The 21,968-nt window shown below is 40.2% G+C and overlaps 1 protein-coding gene across 2 annotated transcripts in view; it reads right to left on the reverse strand.

The window, feature by feature from the left end:
* The window catches only part of SCAMP1 (secretory carrier membrane protein 1), a 125,748-nt gene that overhangs the window by 78,081 nt on the left and 25,699 nt on the right, over nucleotides 1-21,968 (reverse strand). For both annotated transcript variants that reach the window (XM_084628704.1, XM_084628705.1), the window contains exons 2-4: nucleotides 17,356-17,433; nucleotides 10,811-10,915; nucleotides 10,400-10,511 (exon numbers count right to left, since the gene is read on the reverse strand). In XM_084628704.1, coding sequence (XP_084484830.1) covers nucleotides 10,400-10,511; nucleotides 10,811-10,915; nucleotides 17,356-17,433 — 295 coding nt within the window. The remainder of the gene's footprint in view (nucleotides 1-10,399; nucleotides 10,512-10,810; nucleotides 10,916-17,355; nucleotides 17,434-21,968) is intronic.

Consider the following 21,968-nt stretch of genomic DNA (forward strand, 5'->3'; position numbering starts at 1 on the left):
AGCGCCAGCTACAACAGTGCCATGTGAACGCCTGTTCTCACTTTTGGGTAACACTGTAAACAAGAAGCGAGCAGCATTATCTCCTGCAAATTGTAACCAAACTTGTTTGTCTGAGCAATTGGCTGAAGTAGGACTGAGTGGACTTACAGGCTCTAAAATTTTACATTGATTTATTTTTGAACATAGGGTCTGTTTTTTGTTTTTTTTTTTACATAATTTCACATTTGTAAGTTCAACTTTCATGACAAAGAGATTGCACTAGTGTTGGATCATATTAAAGAAATCACAAATGATTATTATTAAATCATTATTAAAATGTATGTGTATTAAAATCACAAATGAGTTTGATTCCCCATAGTTTAAATTCCAGGGTATTACTAATTAAGAGGTCTCTTGGTTTTTGGTACTGTTTCTCTCCCTCTATGTGTGAAACTTGCAAGCTGCTAATTGTGTTAGTACATTCTAAGACAGAGTCTGTTCTCAAAGCAATTCACAGAGAGAGAGACTCAAAGCAATACTCTAACAACAGAAACAGCACCCAGAGACTCCCCGCCCTTTTGTTGTATTAAAAATTGTGATTAAAATAGAGATAGAGGATGTATGTGGATGGATGCTTGGTGTGGATAATAACTGAATGATCAGGGAGGTGCCAGCCTAAGAATCCAGTGTCCATCGGCTGAAGAAGGCATAAAGTGGAAATAACCAGAGGACCCCCCCGGAGGGCAGACTGGAATCCACCCAACAGCCTCAAGTATGGGAGAACCAAAGAACAAGGTAACATCTTGGAGCCGTCAGGAATGTGCTATCTGCTGATTGATTCAGCAACAGCATGATGAAGCAATTCCCATAGACTGGCATAGGAAGAAATTACTATAAAAATAGACTCTAAAAAGTGAGAACTTTGGGGTCTGATTCTGCAAACCAACTTCCAGGAGCATCAGATGAGCATCTGACAAGGCCCTGCTCCCTCCTCATGTCCAGGCCACCGGCTTGGCACGATAACAACCTTGCAGAACGTGTGTGTGTGTGTGTGTGTGTGTGTGTGTGTGTATTCACAATAAATGTGGTATTTTGCCTTTTTCCCTTTAATAAGATCCTGCTGGTTTTTATTTTATTGGTACAACACTAGAATACTTGTATTTGGTGAACTGAAAAATACAATGTCTTTTGTTTTTTACAGTGCAAGTACTTGTAATCAAAAATAAATATAAAGTGAGCACTGTATACTTTGTATTGTGTTGTAACTGAAATCAATATATTTGAAAATGCAGAAAACATCCAAAAATATTTAAATAAATGGTATTCTATTATTGTTTAATTGCACGATTCATTTTTTTAATCGCTGGACAGCTTTATAAATTACAATGATTTGCATGTGCATATATGTAATACGTATGTTTTTCCTAAAGTTAATTAAGTATTTTAGGAAAAATTCTCAAAGTAGCGGCACCAGCAAGAGCTGGTGGCCACACATTGAGGCCACCAAAAAATTTATTGAGAGAACCCCTGGGCTAGAGTCTCAGTTCCATTAGAGTTCAGGCTGCAGCAGCTCTGGTGCTCAGAGGTTCAAACAAACAGTTTCAATAGCATGTTACCCTAATCAGAGGTGCCAACTTTCTAATGTGCCAGGGGGAGGAGGGGCTGCTTCTCCTGGTTCTGCCCCCACTCCAGCCCTTCCCCTAAGGCTCCAACCCCACCCTGCATCTTTCTGCCCCCTCTCCCGAGCATGCCCTACTCTTGCTCCCCCCCAGCGCCTCCTACACACCACAGAAAAGCTGACTGTGGCAGACAGGAGACACTGGTGGGTAGGTGCTCATCAGTGGGGCCGTCAGTAGGTGGGCAGCACTGGGGGGATGGGGAGGACCTAATCGAGCATGGGGCTGCCAGTGGGTGCTCAGCACCTGCCACTTTTTTCCCCATGCATGCTCCAGCCCCAGAGCACCCACAGAATCAGTGCCTATGACCCTAATGTTTCCAGATTCCTGAAGGCTATAGATAAGCTGAGATTGGCAAATAGTTTACCCGATTTCCACAGGGACTTGAAACTTTATCATTAGTTATAATCTGTATTACTAGAACACCTAGTCATGGACCAGGACCCAACTGTGCTTGGTGCTGTACAAAATGGGGAAAAAGACAGTCCCTGCCCCAAGGAGCTTACAATCTAAGTATGCGTCAAAAGAAAAACAGATTGATACAGACAAATAGATGGAGTACAAGGAAACAATGAGACTGTTGAGGTGAGCATAACAGGCATGCCAGCAGCCTAACCATTTTCAAGTTTTTTGTAGGAGTCACAGCACAAGGAGAGTTTTGAGGAGGGATATGAAGTAGGATAATGAGGTAGCTCAGGGAGTGCCTCCTAAGTACCTGAGGAAGCACGAGAGAAAACAAAAAGGTGCTTGTTTGAAAATGTAATAACTGGGCAACAGAGTCTGACCTCATGGTATGCGTCGACCCCTCAGTACAAATTAGAGATGATGGGCAGAGCGGAGATTGACCATGTGTGCACTCTGTACCTCAAAGCACCATCCTAAATCACCCATATTCACCACTGTCATATAATTATGGTATGTTCTGTACAAAGTATGCCTTATGAGGTATCATTTTAAAGTCTTGATCTGTTGAACATTAATATCCTGTTGGATTGTCTGTGCTATCATCATATCTGCAGTTATTGAGTTTTGCTATGTGCGTGTTACTGAAATATGTTGAGAGTTTGGGAACACCCACAACCAGCAGGGATTAGCCAGACATGCTGATGGCCCATTAAAGGGGAATCCACTTGCCTAGCAGCCATCCCAGAAGACTTCTCAGAGAGACGGAGCACATAGACAATGGAGACTGCTTGATCAATGGGGTTGGATTCCCACATCACAAGCAAGACATCTTTCCAGCAAACTGAAAGAAATTATAAAGAGGGAAAGTGACATCATGACTTGGCCTTACTCCCCCCACAACTCAGCCCCAGGAAGAAACGTCTGGAGGACAAAGACTTTGAACTGAGGAGGGTGGTCCCGCGCTGAAAGGGGGTCCTGGGCTGTGTATTGAGGAACTATACCATCTGTTAGGATGAGACAGATTCAAACCCTGCTTGATTCAAATCCTGTTCTGTTTATAGAATTTAGACTGCAAATTTGTTTTATTTCTTAGGTAACCAACTTTGTTCTCTATGCCTGCTACTTACAATCACTTAAAATTTATCTTTCTGCAGTTAATAAATCTGTTTTATATTTTACTTTACTGTGTGTTTTGGTTGAGGTGCTTGGGAAATCTCAGTTTACAAAGGCTAGTGTGTGTCCCCTCTGCATTGAGGGAGGCACGGATTGGATAATAAACTTACACTGGTCAGGCTTCTGATCAGGGCAAGATAGTACAGTTCCGGGGTGCAAGGTTTGTTAGCTGCGGGGGAATTGGCTGGAGCCTCTCTATTGTTGGTCCATGAGTGGCTGGCAAAGCATTCATGTAATCAGTTGGGTATTACTCCTGAGAAAATTCTACACCCGGGTTGGGGTGGGGAGAGATATGGACTACAGAATTCATACCTTCCACAGATTTCTTGGCTCCCCCACAGAAAAATGGGGGAGCCAAGAAATCTGTCAGGAACACGCCCCCCTTGCATGGCAGCCTGGGCACAACTGCTGGGAGCAGCGGGGGGGGGGGGGGGGGGGAGGGATAGGCTGGCTGGCTGTCCATCTGTGGAAGATGTTAAGGGGGTGGGGCTGGGCGCCTGCCTGTGTGCAAATGAGTGAGAGAGACTCATTCTGTCCCTCTTGTAGCTGTTGCTGCATCCTGGGTTTGGAAGCATAGAGCTGTGTGAAACAAACTCTGTCCCTGAGGCAGAGCAGAAATATAACAACTGAACAGGCAAGCTGCTAATGTTCCCATTGTTAGTTAACTGTTCCCATTCTTAGTCAATTAAGGCTCCTTTACCTTGCCAAAATGGTGTAAAGGAGCCTGATTGTAAATGACAGCAACAGAATCCTCAGATAGCAAGGTCAATGTGATTTCTCGCTTTTTTTCCCTGTGCCAGAGAGGCACAATGCAGTTAGAATACAGCTCAGGATCTATTTTACTTATCCATTTAAAAAAATGCAGGGCAATGATGAGCAAAACTGTATGACTTTCATGTGTGAAAGTCTGAGCAATTTAAAGCGACAGTCTACATTACAGAACACCAAACACCAAAATAAAAGTAATATGATTTAAATGAAAATCCAGGATTATGACTGGAATGCAGGGTCTTGATTACCAAGTATTTGTAACTTAACTTTCATGCGTTTAGGACAAGGGTCGGCAGCCAGTGGCACACGAGCTGATTTTTAGTGGCACTCTGCTGCCAGCCAGGATCCCGGCCGCCAGCCCAGCTCAGCCCGCTGCTGGTCTGGGGTTCTGTCTGCCAGCCCCTGCCAGCCAGGGTCCCAGCCACCAGCCTCGCTCAGCCCGCTGCCGACCCAGGATTCCATCCGTCCAGGCTGGCAACGGGATGAGTGGGGCTGGTGGCTGGAACCCCAGATTGGCAGCGCGGGCGGCAGATGGAACCCCAGACCAGTAGCAGGCTGAGTGGGGCTGGCGGCTGGGACCCCGGCTGGCAGTAGCCGGTGAACAGAACCCCAGACCGGCAGCCGGCTGAGCGGCTCAGTGCGCTGCCGGTATGGAGTTCCGTTGGGGGGGCCCTGTAAATGTAAAATTTATTACTGGCATGCAAAACCTTAAATTAATGAAGACTTGGCACGCCACTTCTCAAAGGCTGCTGACCCCTGGTTTAGGAAATGCTGAACATTTATTGTGATTTTTTTTTTCCTGAATGGTAGTTTAAATAAATTACCAAAATAAGTGAAACTGGTGTGATTACACTGCATTATTTTGACAAATAAAATATGCAACATTTTGCAAAATTTTGGATGTTTTGCCGCAAAATTCCCCCCAGGATTACGGTGTATCCCTGCCTGTGGAGGTCTGTGTAATTCAGTATCTGCCAAAGGTTTGTGGCTTAGCCACAGCATCACAGTGTAAGAGGCGTTCTGCAGTCCCACAGTCCAGGTTGCACCCCGGGAACCCCATCAGACTGTGTAGGGCCTTGAAAGTGAATCTAAACAGCTTATGGTTGATACACTAGGAATGGGGAGCTAGTGAGGGATTCAAAGAGAGATGAGATAAGTCAAAGCTACAGGTTAGGAAAATGATCTTTGCATCAACATTCTGGACTGATATGAGTGGGGAAAAAAGCATTTGTCAAGGCCAAAGAGGATCTTAGTAACTGAGGGTGCAAGACGCTGAGAGCTTAGATGAGAGTTTTACCCATATGCATTGATAAGAAAAGCTGTATCTTAGAGATATTATGCAGAAAAAATCAGCAAGGTTTTGATATAGCCTAAATGCGAGGAGCTAAAGAGACATCCAAGTCAAAGATGACGCCCAGACTGCAGGTCTGAGTAACAGGTAGAATGATAGCGTTGTCCACAGCGATCAAAAAAGGAGATAGTGGTGAGGGCTTGGGTATATGAGAGAAGATTGGAAGCTCTGTTTTAGCCAAGTTTAGCTTAAGCTGACAACTCGACATCCCCAAAGAGTTGTCAAAAAAGACAGACCAAGACTTGAGTTTGGATAGAAAGAGAGCTACATAGATATAGATATTCAGGCCTGTCTGTAAAGGCCTATACTCTAAGAATTTAGGTGTATTCCTATCACTTGGCTAGTTATAGAGGTATAAAAGAAAGAATCAAAATCACTGTCTGCCAGTGTAAGAGCCTTCTCTTACTGTGACAGTCTGAGGCCCTGTTCTTAGGCTGAGATCTCTGGCTAAGCAACAGAGGCAGCCATAAGCTGGGAAGTGTACGGTCACATCCTCACATTCCAACCTAGTCACATTGGGCTATTGGGCTGTTAGTGCTATTGGGCTGTTAGGAATACAATCCTGTCCTGATAATGCCTATCACCTCCAGAGAAAGGGAAGTGCCTAGAAGATTTCAGAGTAACAGCCGTGTTAGTCTGTATTTGCAAAAAGAAAAGGAGTACTTGTGGCACCTTAGAGACTAAGGAATTTAATTAATTAAATTAATTAATAAAATTGGTCAGTCTCTAAGGTGCCACAAGTATTCCTTTTCTTTTTGCCTAGAAGATGTAAAAGGAAACTTAGTTTGATAGCATCCTGTCTGGCAAGAACTCACTTATCAATAGCTGGGATGTGAAATCCTCATTTCTGTGTTTGTTCTAACACTGTAGTCCCCATTTCCCCATTGTTTGTCTGTATAATCTCTGTCTGGTTCTGTGATTGTTTCTTTCTGCTGTGCAATTAATTTTGCTGGGTGTCAACTAATTAAGGTGGTGGGATGTAATTGGTTAAATAATCATATTACAATATGTTAGGATTGGTTAGTTAAATTTCAGTAAAATGATTGGTTAAGGTATAGCTAAGCAGAACTCAAGTTTTACTATATAGTCTGCAGTCAATCAGGGGGTGGGTGGGTGGGTGGGGGAAATGGGATCAGGGAATGGGGGTGGGGAAATTGGAATCATGTTTGGCTAAGGGCAGGAATGGGAACAGGGACACAAGTGTAAGGCTCTGTGGTGTCAGAGCTGGGAAGGGGGACACTAAGGAAGGAAACTGGAATCATGCTTGCTGGAAGTTCACCCCAATAAACATCGAATTATTTGCACCTTTGGACTTTGGGTATTGTTGCTCTCTGTTCATGCGAGAAGGACCAGGGAAGTAAGTGGGTGAAGGAATAAGCCTGCTAACACGAGACCTGAGAGTAGTTAGCACAGACATCGTAGTTAAATTTGTGTTTGTGCGCTTTCTGAAGCTGCCCAGAGATCAGGCACAGAGGAAAAAGTGAAGGGGACAAGGACAGAGTCCTATGGAACCCTTACAGAAAGTTGGTGGGAAGACAAGGAGAACCCTCCGAAGGATAATTAGAGAGGTAAGGAAGAAAACCAAGAAAGGAAAGAATCACAGAAACCAAGGGAGGACAAGATTTCAAGAAGAGCATGGTTGACTGTGGTGAAGGCAACTGACAAGTCAAGGAGGATGGAGATGAGTACTGCTTCTGAATGTTAGCTAAGAGAAGGCCATTAGAGACTTTGGTGAGAGTGGTTTCAGAGCAATGCAAGGGGAAGAGGCTGGATTGGAAAGGGTCTAGAATGGAACTGGAGAAGAGAAACTCCAGGCAGTGACTGTAGAGTGCGCATTCAACATGCTTAGAGACGAAAGCAAGCAGGGAGAGGGGTGTTAGTTGGAAAGGCAAAGGGGGTCAAGGAGTTGAATGGCTCCTCCTCCTTTTAAACTCCAAGGTTTTACCTGTGATTTCTATCTGTAAATTCTGTTTTTACTAGCAGTATGTTTAGTGAGAAGAGGAAAGTTGCAAAGTTTTCCTGGAAACCCACTTCTGTATAATTTTTCACCATTATAAGATCACACTGTTGGCTCTGCTAGAATCCTGGCCCAAGACACCGACTGCCTTTCACCTGAACCTAGAAATCATCCTACCCACGTTTGGCCCCACCTCCAAGACTCTGACAGAGAAGGCTACATTATCTAGAAGTACACAGAGCCCTACAGATTTACACAGGAAGGAAGGCATAGTTCGGGTAGTCTCAGAGACTCCAATCCCGCACCAGAATTTAAAAGTCAAGTTGTCTCTGAATTCACCACCTCTAGAGGGATTAGAGAACTGATTAATTTCCTGTTGCAACATAAATCTCTAATCAACAGAATCTTTTAAATCTCACCTTTCCTGTTCAGTAACATCATTATGTGCAGAAAGAGGGAGAAACTTTTTGAACACAGATATACAAGCCTAGCTAATAGGCTTCTGCCGACACTTTTGGCAAGCATTACAGAATAGGACTGCTATTGTGACCTTTTGCAGAAGGTGATGCAAATTATAATCACCCATAGTTAAAAAAGCAAAACAAACACACACATATCACACAACCTACTTTGGAAAGTCCCAAGCATCGGTACAAACGACCTAAGACCAGGGGAAATATTTTCTAATTAATTTTCTTACTTTGAAATAATCTATACCAATTCAGACCCTTATTCTGTAAAATTAGGTGCCTGCCTCTCGTTACTGAGAGTTTTAATGCAGAGTCACTGACATGTTCAGATTTCTCATAATTACTCAAATTTTAATGACTACTAAATAATAATGTCTGAATTTTTTTTTTATTTGGTATAGCTTTCAAAATAGTCAAGCTGAGGACTGCAAGATGACTAGAGGGCATATAAGAGAGTCTGACATCCCACAAGAGGTTTCAGTCTCCGTCTTCTGGTTGGAAAGACCTATTATCCAAGATCCTGTCTTGACGGGTAAGATTGCATTTTTCAATTAAGTTACCTTAGCTAATACATGTTCGCTTCCCCAAGGCTAAAACAAGGCCAGCTAACAGAGCTTCAAATGTGTTCACCTGCATCTTAATTGCGCTTTTCAGTATCGTTAAGCTAAATCCAGTGATCTTTACACACTGACAAACACATACCCAATATGTTCATCAAAATATACTCCAAGCATTTGGACTAGTACAGAAGAGATTAGGAAAGAAAATTAACAGGTAAGGAAAATTTCTCCTTCACTTGTGTCACATAATTCCCAATCTGCCATGCTTCTCATACCCAAATGATAAAACCTAACCTTTCCCCTTTTGATCCTTAGGGACTAATCTTTTTTCTTTCCAGTGATCCAAAAGAAGCCTTCAGATTCCGCATATTTCTCAGAACCCTTGGTGCTCACTGCTGCAACATAAGAGAGGCATAGTAAGAAACAACAGGTTCCAGGCATCCTGAAGCATGTCTGGGATCTCAAAGTTCCCTGTTCCTTAAGATGCAGTAGAAAGGAATAAGACTGTTCCTAAGGACTAGAAAAGACAAGTGGAGGGAATAGGGCATGTCAGATCATCAATAAAATTTATCTGTGAAGAGGATGAAAGGTAATAGGTGGAGGGGAAATTCTGAAAAACTGCATACAAACTAATGAATAAAGAAAACAATCGCGAGGTGGAGCGGGGGAGGGGATAGACGATGACAAGCAGAAAAAAGAGACTAGATTATCCAAAAAAGTAAAGACGACTATAAAAGGAAAATTTATTTGCAATTATTTTTCTTTATTAACAAAATAGCAGATCCCCAACTCCTGGGTCCTTGATTCCAACAAATGACTAACAGGAAATTCCCCAAATATTTGAATTCTCAAGTCATTAAGCCAGCTGAGCCAACTGAGTTTGTACAGTGGCCTGTTGTGCTCCCAAATGACAGTTTATTTTCTGAGCACTTGGAAAATCCTGCCAGACAAATGCTAAGGGCCCAGAACAGGTGCAAGAATCATACCTTATGCAGAAAAAATAAACTCACACAAATTCAAGATTGTGTATTTGTTGTTTTTCTCTTGTTTTGGCCTGAACTTTTTCTTTTAAAGCAGACCATCCCCACATCTCAACTTTCCAGCACAATGTCCAGTTTACACCTTGCCATTTTTATACCATACTCCTCAGTAGCAGGTTTCTGCAATTAAAAATTTGCAGTAGAAACACTAATTTTGCTGCACTTCACACTTACTAAAAAGCAAAAACGAAATACAAGTGAACTGATAGTGAAATTTAGCAACAAGGGATATAGCGCAGGACTCAGTCACCTTAACCAAAAAAAAAAAAAAAAAGAAAAAAACAAGCTTTTGTCTGATTTTTTTAACCCATTATTGTTACAATTAACACTCAAGATTATTATAAATTAAAAAAAAAATCAGTGCAAAAAGTTAAAAAAAAAGTTCCTTTTTTTTCAGTTTGCATACTCTTCACATTGATAACATATCAGTTTTACTGTGTCAGCTCTTCATGGAAGGAAACACAACTACCTCTGTGTTTGTACAGTAACTAGCATAATGAGATCCTCATCAGGGACTATGGGCACTACCAGTAATTGATAATGATCAGAACATTTCCTTTATTTGTGTGGATCTCCCAACCCAGCAAAATAGGATAGGAAAAATATCAAAGATAGGAAAGTTATTGTACCATGACAAATCTTGGCAGAAAAGGAATCAGGCAAGTGTAGTACATGAGACTACTTTTAATTACAGTTTTTAAAATTTGAACTGTTTCAAGTAGTTAATGTTACTTTAATTTAAACCAAGAATAAAAACCAATAGTTAATACAGTAAAGTACTGATTCAACAAAACCTTGTTACACGTTTACACTACAGAAGTTCACACACTACCTCAAAAACTAAGTGTGAGATTTTTTTTTTATGCAGTCTTCTGAAAGGCATAGATTCCTTTTCCTGAATGAGACCCTAAAAACAAATACTTCAGACCTTTGTTTTAAGCAGGCAAGCAGAAAACAGAAGTTCAGAGTTTTAAAACTTAAATCTCTATTAAAAAGAATTAAGATCATGATGCATACCACCCTGTCGATTGAGATTCTGCATTTCCCTTTCTCTGCGATCTAGTTCTGCTGCTTTTCTTTCTAGTTCTTCTTGGCGCTTAAGTAGCTCAGCCTGGGCCAATGCATGCTCCTGAGGAAAAACAAGCACCGTTAGATATCAACAAATGCACAAACTTGGAATTTTTGTTCTTTTGTGTATGTTCTTCAATTATGTTGCATTCTCAGTCATGAATCAAGATAAACCTCCTATTTTAATTAATTAATGCAACAACTTATATCTAATTACAGCACTTGTTTCTGTAAAGCATAGCGCTGATTACAGAAAGTAATGCTGCTTTATAAAATTAACATTGGCCTAAAAAAAGTACTTTTATATGCAATTAGAATTTCTTTTGCGATTAGCCCATTCTCAAAATGTTATACACAAACCTTTGCTACTTGTGTGTAAGCAGGAGGTTCCTCTGTTGGTTTCATTATAGCTGGCTGTGTACTGGGCACAGGTGTATTAGGCATTTTCACATTTCCTGGTGGAGGCTAAGAAAAAGTGAAAATTATAAGAAGACACTTTCACAAACAGATACTTTATACTCTGGAAGACTAAGATTATCTACTGTACTTTTTTTTTTTTTATAGAGACATAATAGATAAACAAAAATTCTGTGGTAAGCTGCCTGCAGTAACGCTGATCTTTAGGAAAAAATAATTCCTTCTTCTATGATAAAATATTATTTATACAGTACACTGCTTGCCAGAGATGCAACACAGCATTTTATAAATAATTGTAAGTAGCACAACGCAGGAGTTTAAACTGATTCAGATATGAACTGGGGTAAGTGAAATGTAAGTTATGGGAAGCCCAGGAATTAGAAATGACCTATTTATATCATAAACAGAAATCTCTAGGACTTTTCCTAGCACAGACTTATGTCACCTATTGAATAATTAGTAAGGTAATATACCCTCCTATTCAATTTTTCAAATCTGAAGATAATTGTTCAGTGTTCATAGTCTATTGTTTAATATCTCCATTAATACTTGCTTTCACAACTTACGAATTTCAGGCATTATAAGCACTTTTCAATTATCTGCATGAAGGACTGGTTACAGTTTATTTCTAATGGTTACAAAATAAGCTTTTTTGGTTGTGTTATTTCTCTCCTACTAATTTCAATATCCCTCCCTCTTCCTCTTTATCCTCTATGCACCACAGAAACGATGCCTTCATATTCTCCCAGATTTCTGACGAAGATAGGACTTGAACTGACACTAGCTGGATAGGTTAAGGTCAAAGGACTACAGTTTATCCTTTGGAGCTATCCAACAGCAGTGAAACTTTTAATGCTGGAAAACTTTTGGCTCCTCTTTCTACATATGTGCAGTGTAATCCTTTTTACAACAGAACCTCTGAGTTGAACACCAGAATTACGAACTGACCAGTCAATCATACACATTATTTGGAACTGGAAGTACAAAATCAGGCAGTAGCAGAGACAAAAAGAAAAAACAAATACAGTACAGTACTATGTTAAATTACTAAAAAAATAAAGGGAAAGCAGCATTTTTCTTCTACATCGTAAAATTTCAAAGCTGTGTTAAGTCAACGTTCAGTTGTAAACTTTTAAAAGAACCACCAAAATGTTTTGTTCAGAGTTACAAACAACGTCCATTCCAGAGGTGTTCATAACTCTGAGGTTCTACTGTAGTTCATGAGCCTTAGGAACATTAGGCTTGAGCCTACCTAGAGACACAAATTATCTTGAACACCATTTTCAATTGTGCTCCCCAAAAGAGCTAGTGGGTGCCATGTACTCTCTGGGAGTAACCCTCAAGCAAGTGAGCCTCCTGTCCCAAGATCAGAGTCATGGTTTGACCCCAGGTCTGGGAAAAGCAACATTAAGAAATATAAAACAGCCATACTGGGTCAGATCAAGTTTAGATGGTCCATCTAGCCTAGTATCCTGTCCAACAGTAGCAAACACCAGATTATTCAGGGGAATGAACCGGGCAATTATCAGGTGTTCCATCCTCTGTCCTCCAGTCCCAGCATCTGGCAGTCAGTGGCTTAGGGACACCCAAAGAATGGGGTTGCATCCCTAACCATCTTGTATAATAGCTATTGATGAACCTATCCTCCATTAACTTATCTAAACCTTTTTTGAACACAGTTTATACTTTTGGCCTTCACAACATCCCCTGGCAATGAGTTCCACAAGTTGACTGTGTGTTGTGTGAAGAAGTACAACTTCCTTTTGTTTGTTTTATACCTGCTGCCTATTAATTTCATTGGGTTATCTGTTTTTTGTATTATCTGAAAGGGTGAATATGGAAGTGTTATTTACACTCTCCACACCATTCATGATCTTATAGACCTTTAACATAGCCCCCTCCATACCCCCAGTCACCCTTTTTCCCCCAAGATGAACAGTCCCAGTTTTACTAATCTATCCTCATATGGAAGCTGTTCCATACCTCTAATCATTTTTGCTGACCTTCTCTCTACCTTTTTCAATTCTAATATATCTTTTTTGAGATGAGGCAACCAGAACTCCATGCAGTATTCAAGATATGGGCATACAATGGTTTTATATAGTGGCATTAGGATATTTTCTGTTTAATCTATCCCTTTCCTACTGGTTCCTCATATTGTTAGCTTTTTTGACTGCTGTCACACATTGAGCAGATGTTTTCGGAGAACTAGCCACTAGGACCCCAACATCTGTTTCTTGAGTGGAAAGAGCTAATTTAGACCCCATCATTTGTAGGAATAGTTGGGATTATGGTTTCCAATATACATTACTTTGCATTTATCAACACTTCTAAACTGTCAACTTTCAGAAAAAGCTAATACCCAACTCTTTTCATCAGTATCTCAAAGAACTATAGAAAGGGAGGTCAGTATTATTATCCCTATTTTGCATATGGGGAAGCTGATGCACAAAAAAGTGAAATGACTTGCCCAAGATCACCCAGCAGGCTAACAGAAGAAATGGGTTTAGAACCCAGGTCTCCCACATCCCAATCCATGCTCGATGCACTAGACGAAACTGCCTTTCCTTAGACTCCACAATAGTGCCCTTTTGAGTCCAAACCCTAATTCTGAATCCTAACTCATATCCATTCTGGTGCCCAAAATTCAAGAAGGCTGTTAATAAATTGGAGGGGGTTCAGAGAAGAACATGCCTTCTAGTGATAGAGAGCTCAATCCTTTTAGCTTAACAGAGAAGGCTAAGGGTGACTCGATTACAGTCTGCAAGAATCTGCATGGAGAACAAATAATGGGCTATTCAAACTAGCAGAGAAAGGTATAACACAATCCAAATCGCTGGAAGTTGAAGCTAGACAAATTCAGACAGGAAATAAGGTGTACATTTTTGTCAGGGAGCATACTTAACCATTGGAACAATTTACCAAGGGTTGTGGGAAATACTCCATCCATGACAATTCCTAAATCAAGACTGAATGTTTTTCTGAAAAATATGGTCTAGGAATTATCCTGGGGAAGTTCTATGGCCTGTGTTATACCAGAGGTCAGATTAGACGATCACAATGGTTCCTTCTGGCCTTGGTATCTATGAACCTTCTATGGATCATATCTGAGTACAGTAACACAGAGAACTAGAAAAAACTCAGATATTTCTCTTTGATCTCTCCTCACTGAGTTCACTCCCTTACTATAGGAAGTTTGAGATTATGTGTAGTAAAATATTAAAAATAAAACTAAACAGTCAATATCTTAATCTGATAATTGAACGTTACAAAGGACTCAACTCATGGGATCCATGAGGTATATTAAGTATTAAAGCTTGTTTGCAAGCACTGATTAAAAATAACCTTGTGTAAACACTCCAAGAACAACTGACATCTTTTCTTGCCACTTCCTGTATAAATTAGCACATAAGAAATCAATTCTCCCTCTAGTTTACCAGAACTCCTGAACATATCTCTAAATAGACTTTACACTTACATTCAAATTAAACTACTCTGAACACATTCCTATTCTTTAACTGAAGCAGGTCACCTGGCCTAAGAGAGTGGCAAGAGTGTCTACTTTAATAATACTCTGTTGGCATGACAAATTATACAAATGTTATCAAAATATACAGAAGGGAAGCCTCAAGAATATGTGATTGGAAGGCACAGTCTGACCAAGATTGTTATTATTTGTATTACATTAACACCTGAAAGCCAAACAAAGATCAAAGCATCCCTGTATGCATAGTACCCATTCATAAAACACAATTTTATGCCACAGTTTATAATTGAAATATCTAGTCTAGACGGGGCTTCTGTTTGCATGGTACTTTATGGACTCTAGTCAACAGCTCTAGTTTAAGGTCACTAATTCTAGTCTTGGCAAGGCTGCAATAATTGTGCACATTTTGTTATGAGGTAATATGCTAGTACAATATGGCTGAGCAGGTATCTTTAAGAATACAGCTTGTGGCTTTTAATTTGTTCTTCTCTTATCTTGTATATTTGGTGTTCAAACATCTACTATCTTGATCATTGTTCAGTTTAGGAAGAGGATATCGGCTTTACTGGACAGTAGGTTATTGTCAACATGAGCTATTTATTTAACATCATTTGCAGAAGAAACCGATAATCTTTACTTGTTAGGGAAGGGATGTTCAAGGAGACAACGTAGAGGGAAAGGATTAGGAAGGGCTAGATCTGTTCTAGAGTCATTGTTGCTGAAGTGTGTGTATGTGTGTGCGTGCACAAAGTATTTGTTTGCAGAACTGTACATTTATCTCCTCTCGGGTTTTCATACCAGTTAATAAGAGAAACAGTTCATAACTGAACAAAACCAAGAAAAACTGGCTTTTTCCGCCCAAGACCATCTAGAATGCTCCAACAGCATTTGTCCAAAGACACAGTAAGACACACAACCACTCATTCAAACAATGAAAACCCACAGGAGCAACGTACACAGGCTCCAGATGGCAAACTCAGGCAACAGCAAAGGCATCAGTTTTGAAAATAAAAAGTGGGCATATGAACACAAAACCACTGAGGTTCATTGAGTAAAGTGGCAGAGTATTCCCTATCTGTCAGACTGTGTACCTGAACCTCCATCCTAGACATCTATTAGTTTTGTTAACTAAGTTTTCATTTATATTTTATTTGGATTGGAGTTTTTAAAAAAGAAATTTACTAGCCGCTTCTAGATTCATTGACTATCATGTAATCTCTATGATTAACGTCATATGACAGGGCCAAAAGTCTTACCAAAAAATATATCACATTTTTATCACAGGCATCTATTAAGCATTTAATTTTACAGTTATTTAGTGGAAGTCCTGAAGCTGGGAAAGATTTAAGCTTGCTTGTTAGGCATAGCTTGAAAAGGGTAGGGCTAAAAAAAATGCCTGTTTTATTCTTTTATGCCAAGCAGATCGAAGTAATTTACTAGAGCTAACTGAACTTTTAATTTTTTTAAAAAAAAAGTGGCCCTTTTTTTCCTAAATGAAAGTTTTCATGAGAAAGTCTTTGGTTAAGAACTCACAGCTTATTTTGTTTAAAAAATGCTGAAACTAGAAAGTGTCTGCCAAAAATGTACAATTTCTTTTTCCAAAAATCTTTACAATCTAAACTGGTCTAATTGATGTAGGGCTTAAGGGAAAACCTGAATGTAAAACTGGCTCTTTTATTCCCCCACCTCCTTTCTTAAATCTAAAGTGAAATCCTGATCCTAATTAAGTCAATCAGCTTATCCCAACTGAAAGTGCCACTGTGGCATCTTTCACCACTAACCAGAAATTAAGAAATCTTTCTAAACAGAAAACAGTCAGATTTTTAATTGAAATTTCCTGGGACTTGATTAAGTAAGTACATCTGTGGTTATATACCGTCATAATAGCCATACAAGAGACATTTCTTCATAGCTTCCTATTATAATGAAGCTGAGCATGTTGGTTACTTGCCTTTAGCAAGAAAGCCTGTCAAAGAAAACGTCCCTCCAAATAAATGCTGCTTTTGCACTTTAGGTATAATGTCCGTATAAGAATTCGTTTTAAATAAAGTATTCATAAACATCGACATTTCATTGACCCTAAAATGAACAACTGTGCTAACATCGGTGACTAAACTCATACTTTCCCTCTCCCTTAGCACCACCACCCACCACAAAAAAAAGGACACTACTCTAATTTTGTTATGTGACTGGCATCTAGGATGAGGCCTATTTGGATTCTTTGGATATAAGCTCTCACGTGCCCAATTAAGGGCTATTATGTTTAGCTCCTCCCTTCAATAGAACAGATTCAGAAATTAAAGTGCATTTTATAATCATACAAGTTAACAACAACAGCACAGCTATAGCTCCAGAATTCTCAAAGAGGAATAATATGAGGAAACTACAGATAGCTAGATTCATTTTGCATATTTCCTGTACTAATCTATGTGGACCTGCAGTAAGACTGCTATTCCAGTTCTCGAACACACACTACCAAAACTGTCTGATAGAAAGACAAGATAGATGAATATTAACGACAGAATAAGATGTCAAATTTATTTTATTTACAATTTAAGTCAGATTTTAACCTAGGACTGAAAGATTAGTGCACAAAGTCATTATACCACAGAATTTTTCCTTTAAATAGTATTTTAAACTTGCTGTTTTTTGTCATGACAATTTGTATAATATTGCTTTTAAATTTCAGCAATATCGAGCAGTTTTGTGCAGCCACACTGACATACATGCGCACGCACTGATTCTTTCCAGGTAATTTTTGAATAGCCATGGTAAGACAAACTAGCAACAAGTCACATGCTTAAGTCCCACTGAAGTCCACCCACATGACAAATCCACATGTTGTTTAGGGCCTAACTTTATTTATATATCTTCCCTTTTCCCTCATTAGTCCTTCACATTCCTAAGAGTGAAACTTCCAAACTTTCTGTAAAACAGTTTTCCAAAGAACTCTCAAAAAAAAATATAAGAGCATATTAAAGAAATAAACTAATGTGCTTACTGTTCTGGAATCTGAGAAAGGATTGTACTCGTCTAATCCCGGTGGAACATTTCTTGTCACTTGTGTAACCGAAGGATCCTAGAAAAGAAAAGTTATGTAAAAGGTGTACATACATACTAAAACTAGTGACAATGCCTAAACAAAGAGTCGAGACTTTCATCATGTTAAGTTTTGTTCACAGCAGACAACCACTTTCCAGGTCATATACTTTTTGAGCCACAACCATGCCCTCACATCAGCTTTCATATAAATTGCTCTGCTATACATTTCATGAGCTGACAATATTAAAGAAATTACTTCGAAAAAAAAGATAAGGAGAGCCTGACTCTTAGTTCGGTTTTACTTAGGATCTTTCCCCAACATATATCTTGTGGTCCAAGTGTTCCATTCATTTCAGTAGAAAGATAATCAGACTTACAGAATACCACAAAAAGGTACTGATGTATATTTCTTCTCTAGATAAATATCCATTTTATATAGGTAATAAAACCTATGCATACCATATCCAGGATAAGACAACTGCATTGATGTATTAGTAAGAGCTAACTGAATGGACACACACACTGCAAATTTAGCCTGAAATTTACAATTTTGTAACGATATACTTTATCAAATTTAACCAACAGAGGTGTTTCTACACTTTTTTTAGTTCATTGCTCAATCTGAGAGAAATGAATAATGTAAACAAGAAAAGTGAATTTGTATTTCTAACATGTTCATGTATTATTAACCAGTAAAAAATTATTTACCAATATGATTTAAATCAATGTCTCTTTAAAAAAAGATTCAGGACAGGACAATGATCATGAGTGCACAGAAAGTACCTGAAGCTTCCTTTGCAAAAATACAGTCTCTGATAGTTCCACAGTAAAGCTGGCTTTCATTTTTGAAAAACAAACAAACAAGAAAAGCCCTAAAAACCATCAGCTGTTCCTAAGTCTAAACCACATCATTCCATCCTGATCTTCTTATAACACTCAATTAACATGAGCTAAAAGCTGCTCTATCAGATAGCTGATTTATAATAGGAAAGCCCTTTAGAGAAAAGCTGTCGAAAGCCTGCGGTGAGGGGGAAAACTGCATCCTATCCACAGATCCATATGAGCTCCCCAACAAGACATTCAAAAGGAGATGAGATGGGGGAGAAAAGACCTTTCATTTTGCCTCCAGGCTTTTCTCAGCCAAGCTTTCTTCCTGAAGCCTGCTAAGAAAGGAAGCAGAGAGGAGGAGACCTTTTCCCCAAAAGGCAAATGCTAGGACATGGCTGGGACTTACATGGCTAAATGCTCAGCTGTAACTACCTGTCAGAAATTTGAAATAAAAGGTTGAAGTTTTCCTCAGCAAAGCTCTGCAGCAGGAAGGTCTGGTTCCCCACTGGCTGTGGAGGCTGTCAGTGACCAATAGGTTTAGTTCTGCCCCCAAGCTGCACGCAGGCTGAAGTAACCCTTGTAATGGATCTGTGGACCGCAGCACGATGAAGAACTGTATATATACTATCGGAGATCTCCTCTTTCCAAAATGCAGTTTTGGTTTTTTGGAGGTTTTTTAGCCAAAAAAATATATAAATAAATAAATAAATCTAGTTTTTACAAGCATCTATTTTCTGTAATCTCTCTGTAAAGAGGGACCTCTACCATCTCCAGTATATATTTTATATATCCAGTTGTCTCCAGTATATATTTTAATTATGGAACCAGACTTGAATATATTGTTCCAAGTGAAACATTACCAGTCCCTAGAAATGGCTAGTGTAACGTCTTACAGTCTCTCTCCACTTCTCAGGATTGCACTGATTGCTGCTCAAGTTAAAGCATTGTAACTTTTTTTCCTGATGTTGCACTGCAGCACACCTCTCAAATTTCAACTGGAGATCACACAAAAGCAGGCTTCATGCTAACTCTCTGAATGCAGAGACAAACACGACAATGAAGGATTAAAAATGCAGTCAATGAAGTAAATATTGACTTTCATGCACTAGCCTGAAAAGAGGATACAGAATAATTTTTAACAAAATATGAAACTTCTATAATTCAACAGCATCACAAAATATTTAATATTTCATAGAAGCCTTTCAGATTGCAAAAAGGGTTGCGTAATAGAACCTTATCTAAAAATGGAGAAATGTACACCAATCAATTAAAAGAAACTTACAGAACACAAGTGCATGTACAGATTGCTGGGAAGAGTAGGAAGAGAAACAACTGATACAATTGATCCCTGAAGTTTTAGGGGTAAGCCCCAAATCTCAATTATGTGCTGGTGTAGACTCCAACAGTGTCAATTTTCGGTCACCAACAGTTCCCTCTGTACCCTCCTCATGCACCCTATTATCCATCCTTCATACGTCCACAGCTACGTTTTCTCACATACATACATGGGCCACGCATGCACCGCCTATATTATCCCCGTCTACTTGGGCAGTCCTCATCCTGTGACCTAATTCTGGATCACTACCTAAAAATGCCCTCTGTCACATACCCACTCTGTCCAACAGTATTCACACACACACTGGTAATTTTCTGATCACTGGTTCTGAAACTTCTCCATCTGCAAACCACTCATGTTTCAACAACTGAGAGTAGTTTGCCAAAGTAACATCATCACCAGCCAGGGCTGCAAGCAGGAGGAACAGAACTGACAGTAAGCACTCAAAAACAACAAGGAGTCCTTGTGGCACCTTAGAGACTAACAAATTTATTTGGGCATAAGCTTTCATGGATTAAAACCCACTTCATCAGATGCATGGAGTGGAAAATATAGTAGTGAGGTATAAATACACAGCATATGACAAGATGGAAGTTGCCTTACCAAGTGGGGGTCAATTCAAATAAGGTGGAAGCGTCCAGGGAGATTGAAGTGTTCTACTGGTTTTTGAACGTTATAATTCTTAATGTCAAATTTGCATCCATTTATTCTTTTGCATAGAGACTGTCCAGTTTGGCCAATGTACACTTCAATCTCCCTGGACACTCAACAACAGAGTTAAAAGTGGCAATTATTCAACAACAAAAACTTCAAAAACAGACTCCAATGAGAAATTGCAGAACTGGAATTAATTTTCAAACTGGACACCAGCAAATTAGGCCTGAATAAAGACTAGGATTAGATGGGTCACTACAAAAACTAATTTCCCCCTGCTGATATTCACACCTTCTTGTCAACAGTTTGAAATAGGCCACCTTGATTACACTGGCCTCATTAGCACTACAAAAGTGATTTCCACCCCTTCTTGTCACCTGTTGAGAATAGCCCTCTTCCACCTTAACTGAATTGGCTCATTAGCACTGACTCCCCCCCCCCCAACCCGGTAAGGCAACTCCCATCTTTTCATATGCTGTGTAGTTATACTTCCCTATTGTATTTTCCACTCCATACATCTGATGAAGTGGGCTTTAGCCCACAAAGGCTTATGCCCCAAAAAATTTGTTAGTCTCTAAAGTGCCACAAAGACTCCTCGTTGTTTTTGCTAATACAGACTAACAGAGCTACCACTCTGAAACTAGTAAGCACTCAGTCCCTCAGCTACCAACTTCTCCCCTCTCCTGGTCTCTCCCAATCTAATAGGGCCTGGAGAAAGCAGGGGATAATAATGGAAGGTATGGCAAAAAGGAGAAAAAGGGAACTCCCAACCAATGAACTAAGCATGTTCACCAGCTGAGGGAGCTGTCAAACAAGAATCACCCTGCCTAAATAGGTATAAGAAAGCACTAGCGTGGGCACAAGGGCAAGCCTGTGGCTACATCTACACTATGGAGCCTATGTTGGTATCGCCCCCTAGTATAGACGCTGCCTACACCAACAGAAGGAGTTTTTCTACTGGCAGAGGACCACCACTTCCCTGAACAACATTAGCTACATTGAAAGATGCACTCAGGGTTTTAGCAACTTAGCTGTGTCTGTCAAGGGTGTGTGTGGGTTTTTGGTTTTTTTTTTCCCACACCCTTGATGGACGTAGATATGCAGGTATAACTTAACTGAAGTTCAAGTCTTACACTGACTGATGTTAGCTAGCTGTGGATAGTTTCAATTGTTTGTACTTCAGTCAATTGTTTTGCATTATTTGAAGTACAAACAATTGCGCTCTTTAGTGTAGACATGACCAAAAGGTCTTCCACGCATGAAGATTTAAGATATTGAAGTGTGCTATTTTCTTCCATGATGTTATACTTCTACACTAAAGATTCTGATGTGTTGGACCATAGGCGCCAACTCTGTGGGTGCTCCAGAGCTGGAGGACCGACAGAAAAAAATTAGGGGGTGTGTCACACCCACTGGCAGCCAAGCTCCCCTCCCTCCCAGCACCTCCCACCCACCTGCGGCCCCCCCCAATCAACTCCCTCGGCCTTCCTCCCATGCCTCCTTCCCACCACAGATCTGCTGTTCTGTGGCATGCAGGAGGTGCTGGGAGGAGACGAGGGCACGGGGCACGCTCGGGGGAGGGAATGGAACTGGGTGGGAAGAGGTATGAAATAGGCGGGGTGGGGCAGAGTGGAGGTGGGGGTTTGGGAGAAGGGGTGGAGTCAGGTGTGGCCTGGGGCAGAATGGGGAGGGAGGGGGGCTGGGACAGAGCTGGGGTTGGGCACCCCTGGGGCAAGGAAGAAGCCAGCACCTGT

This window comes from Lepidochelys olivacea, assembly GCF_965140295.1.
Source record: "Lepidochelys olivacea isolate rLepOli2 genome assembly, chromosome: 5".
NCBI lineage: Eukaryota > Metazoa > Chordata > Testudines > Cheloniidae > Lepidochelys > Lepidochelys olivacea.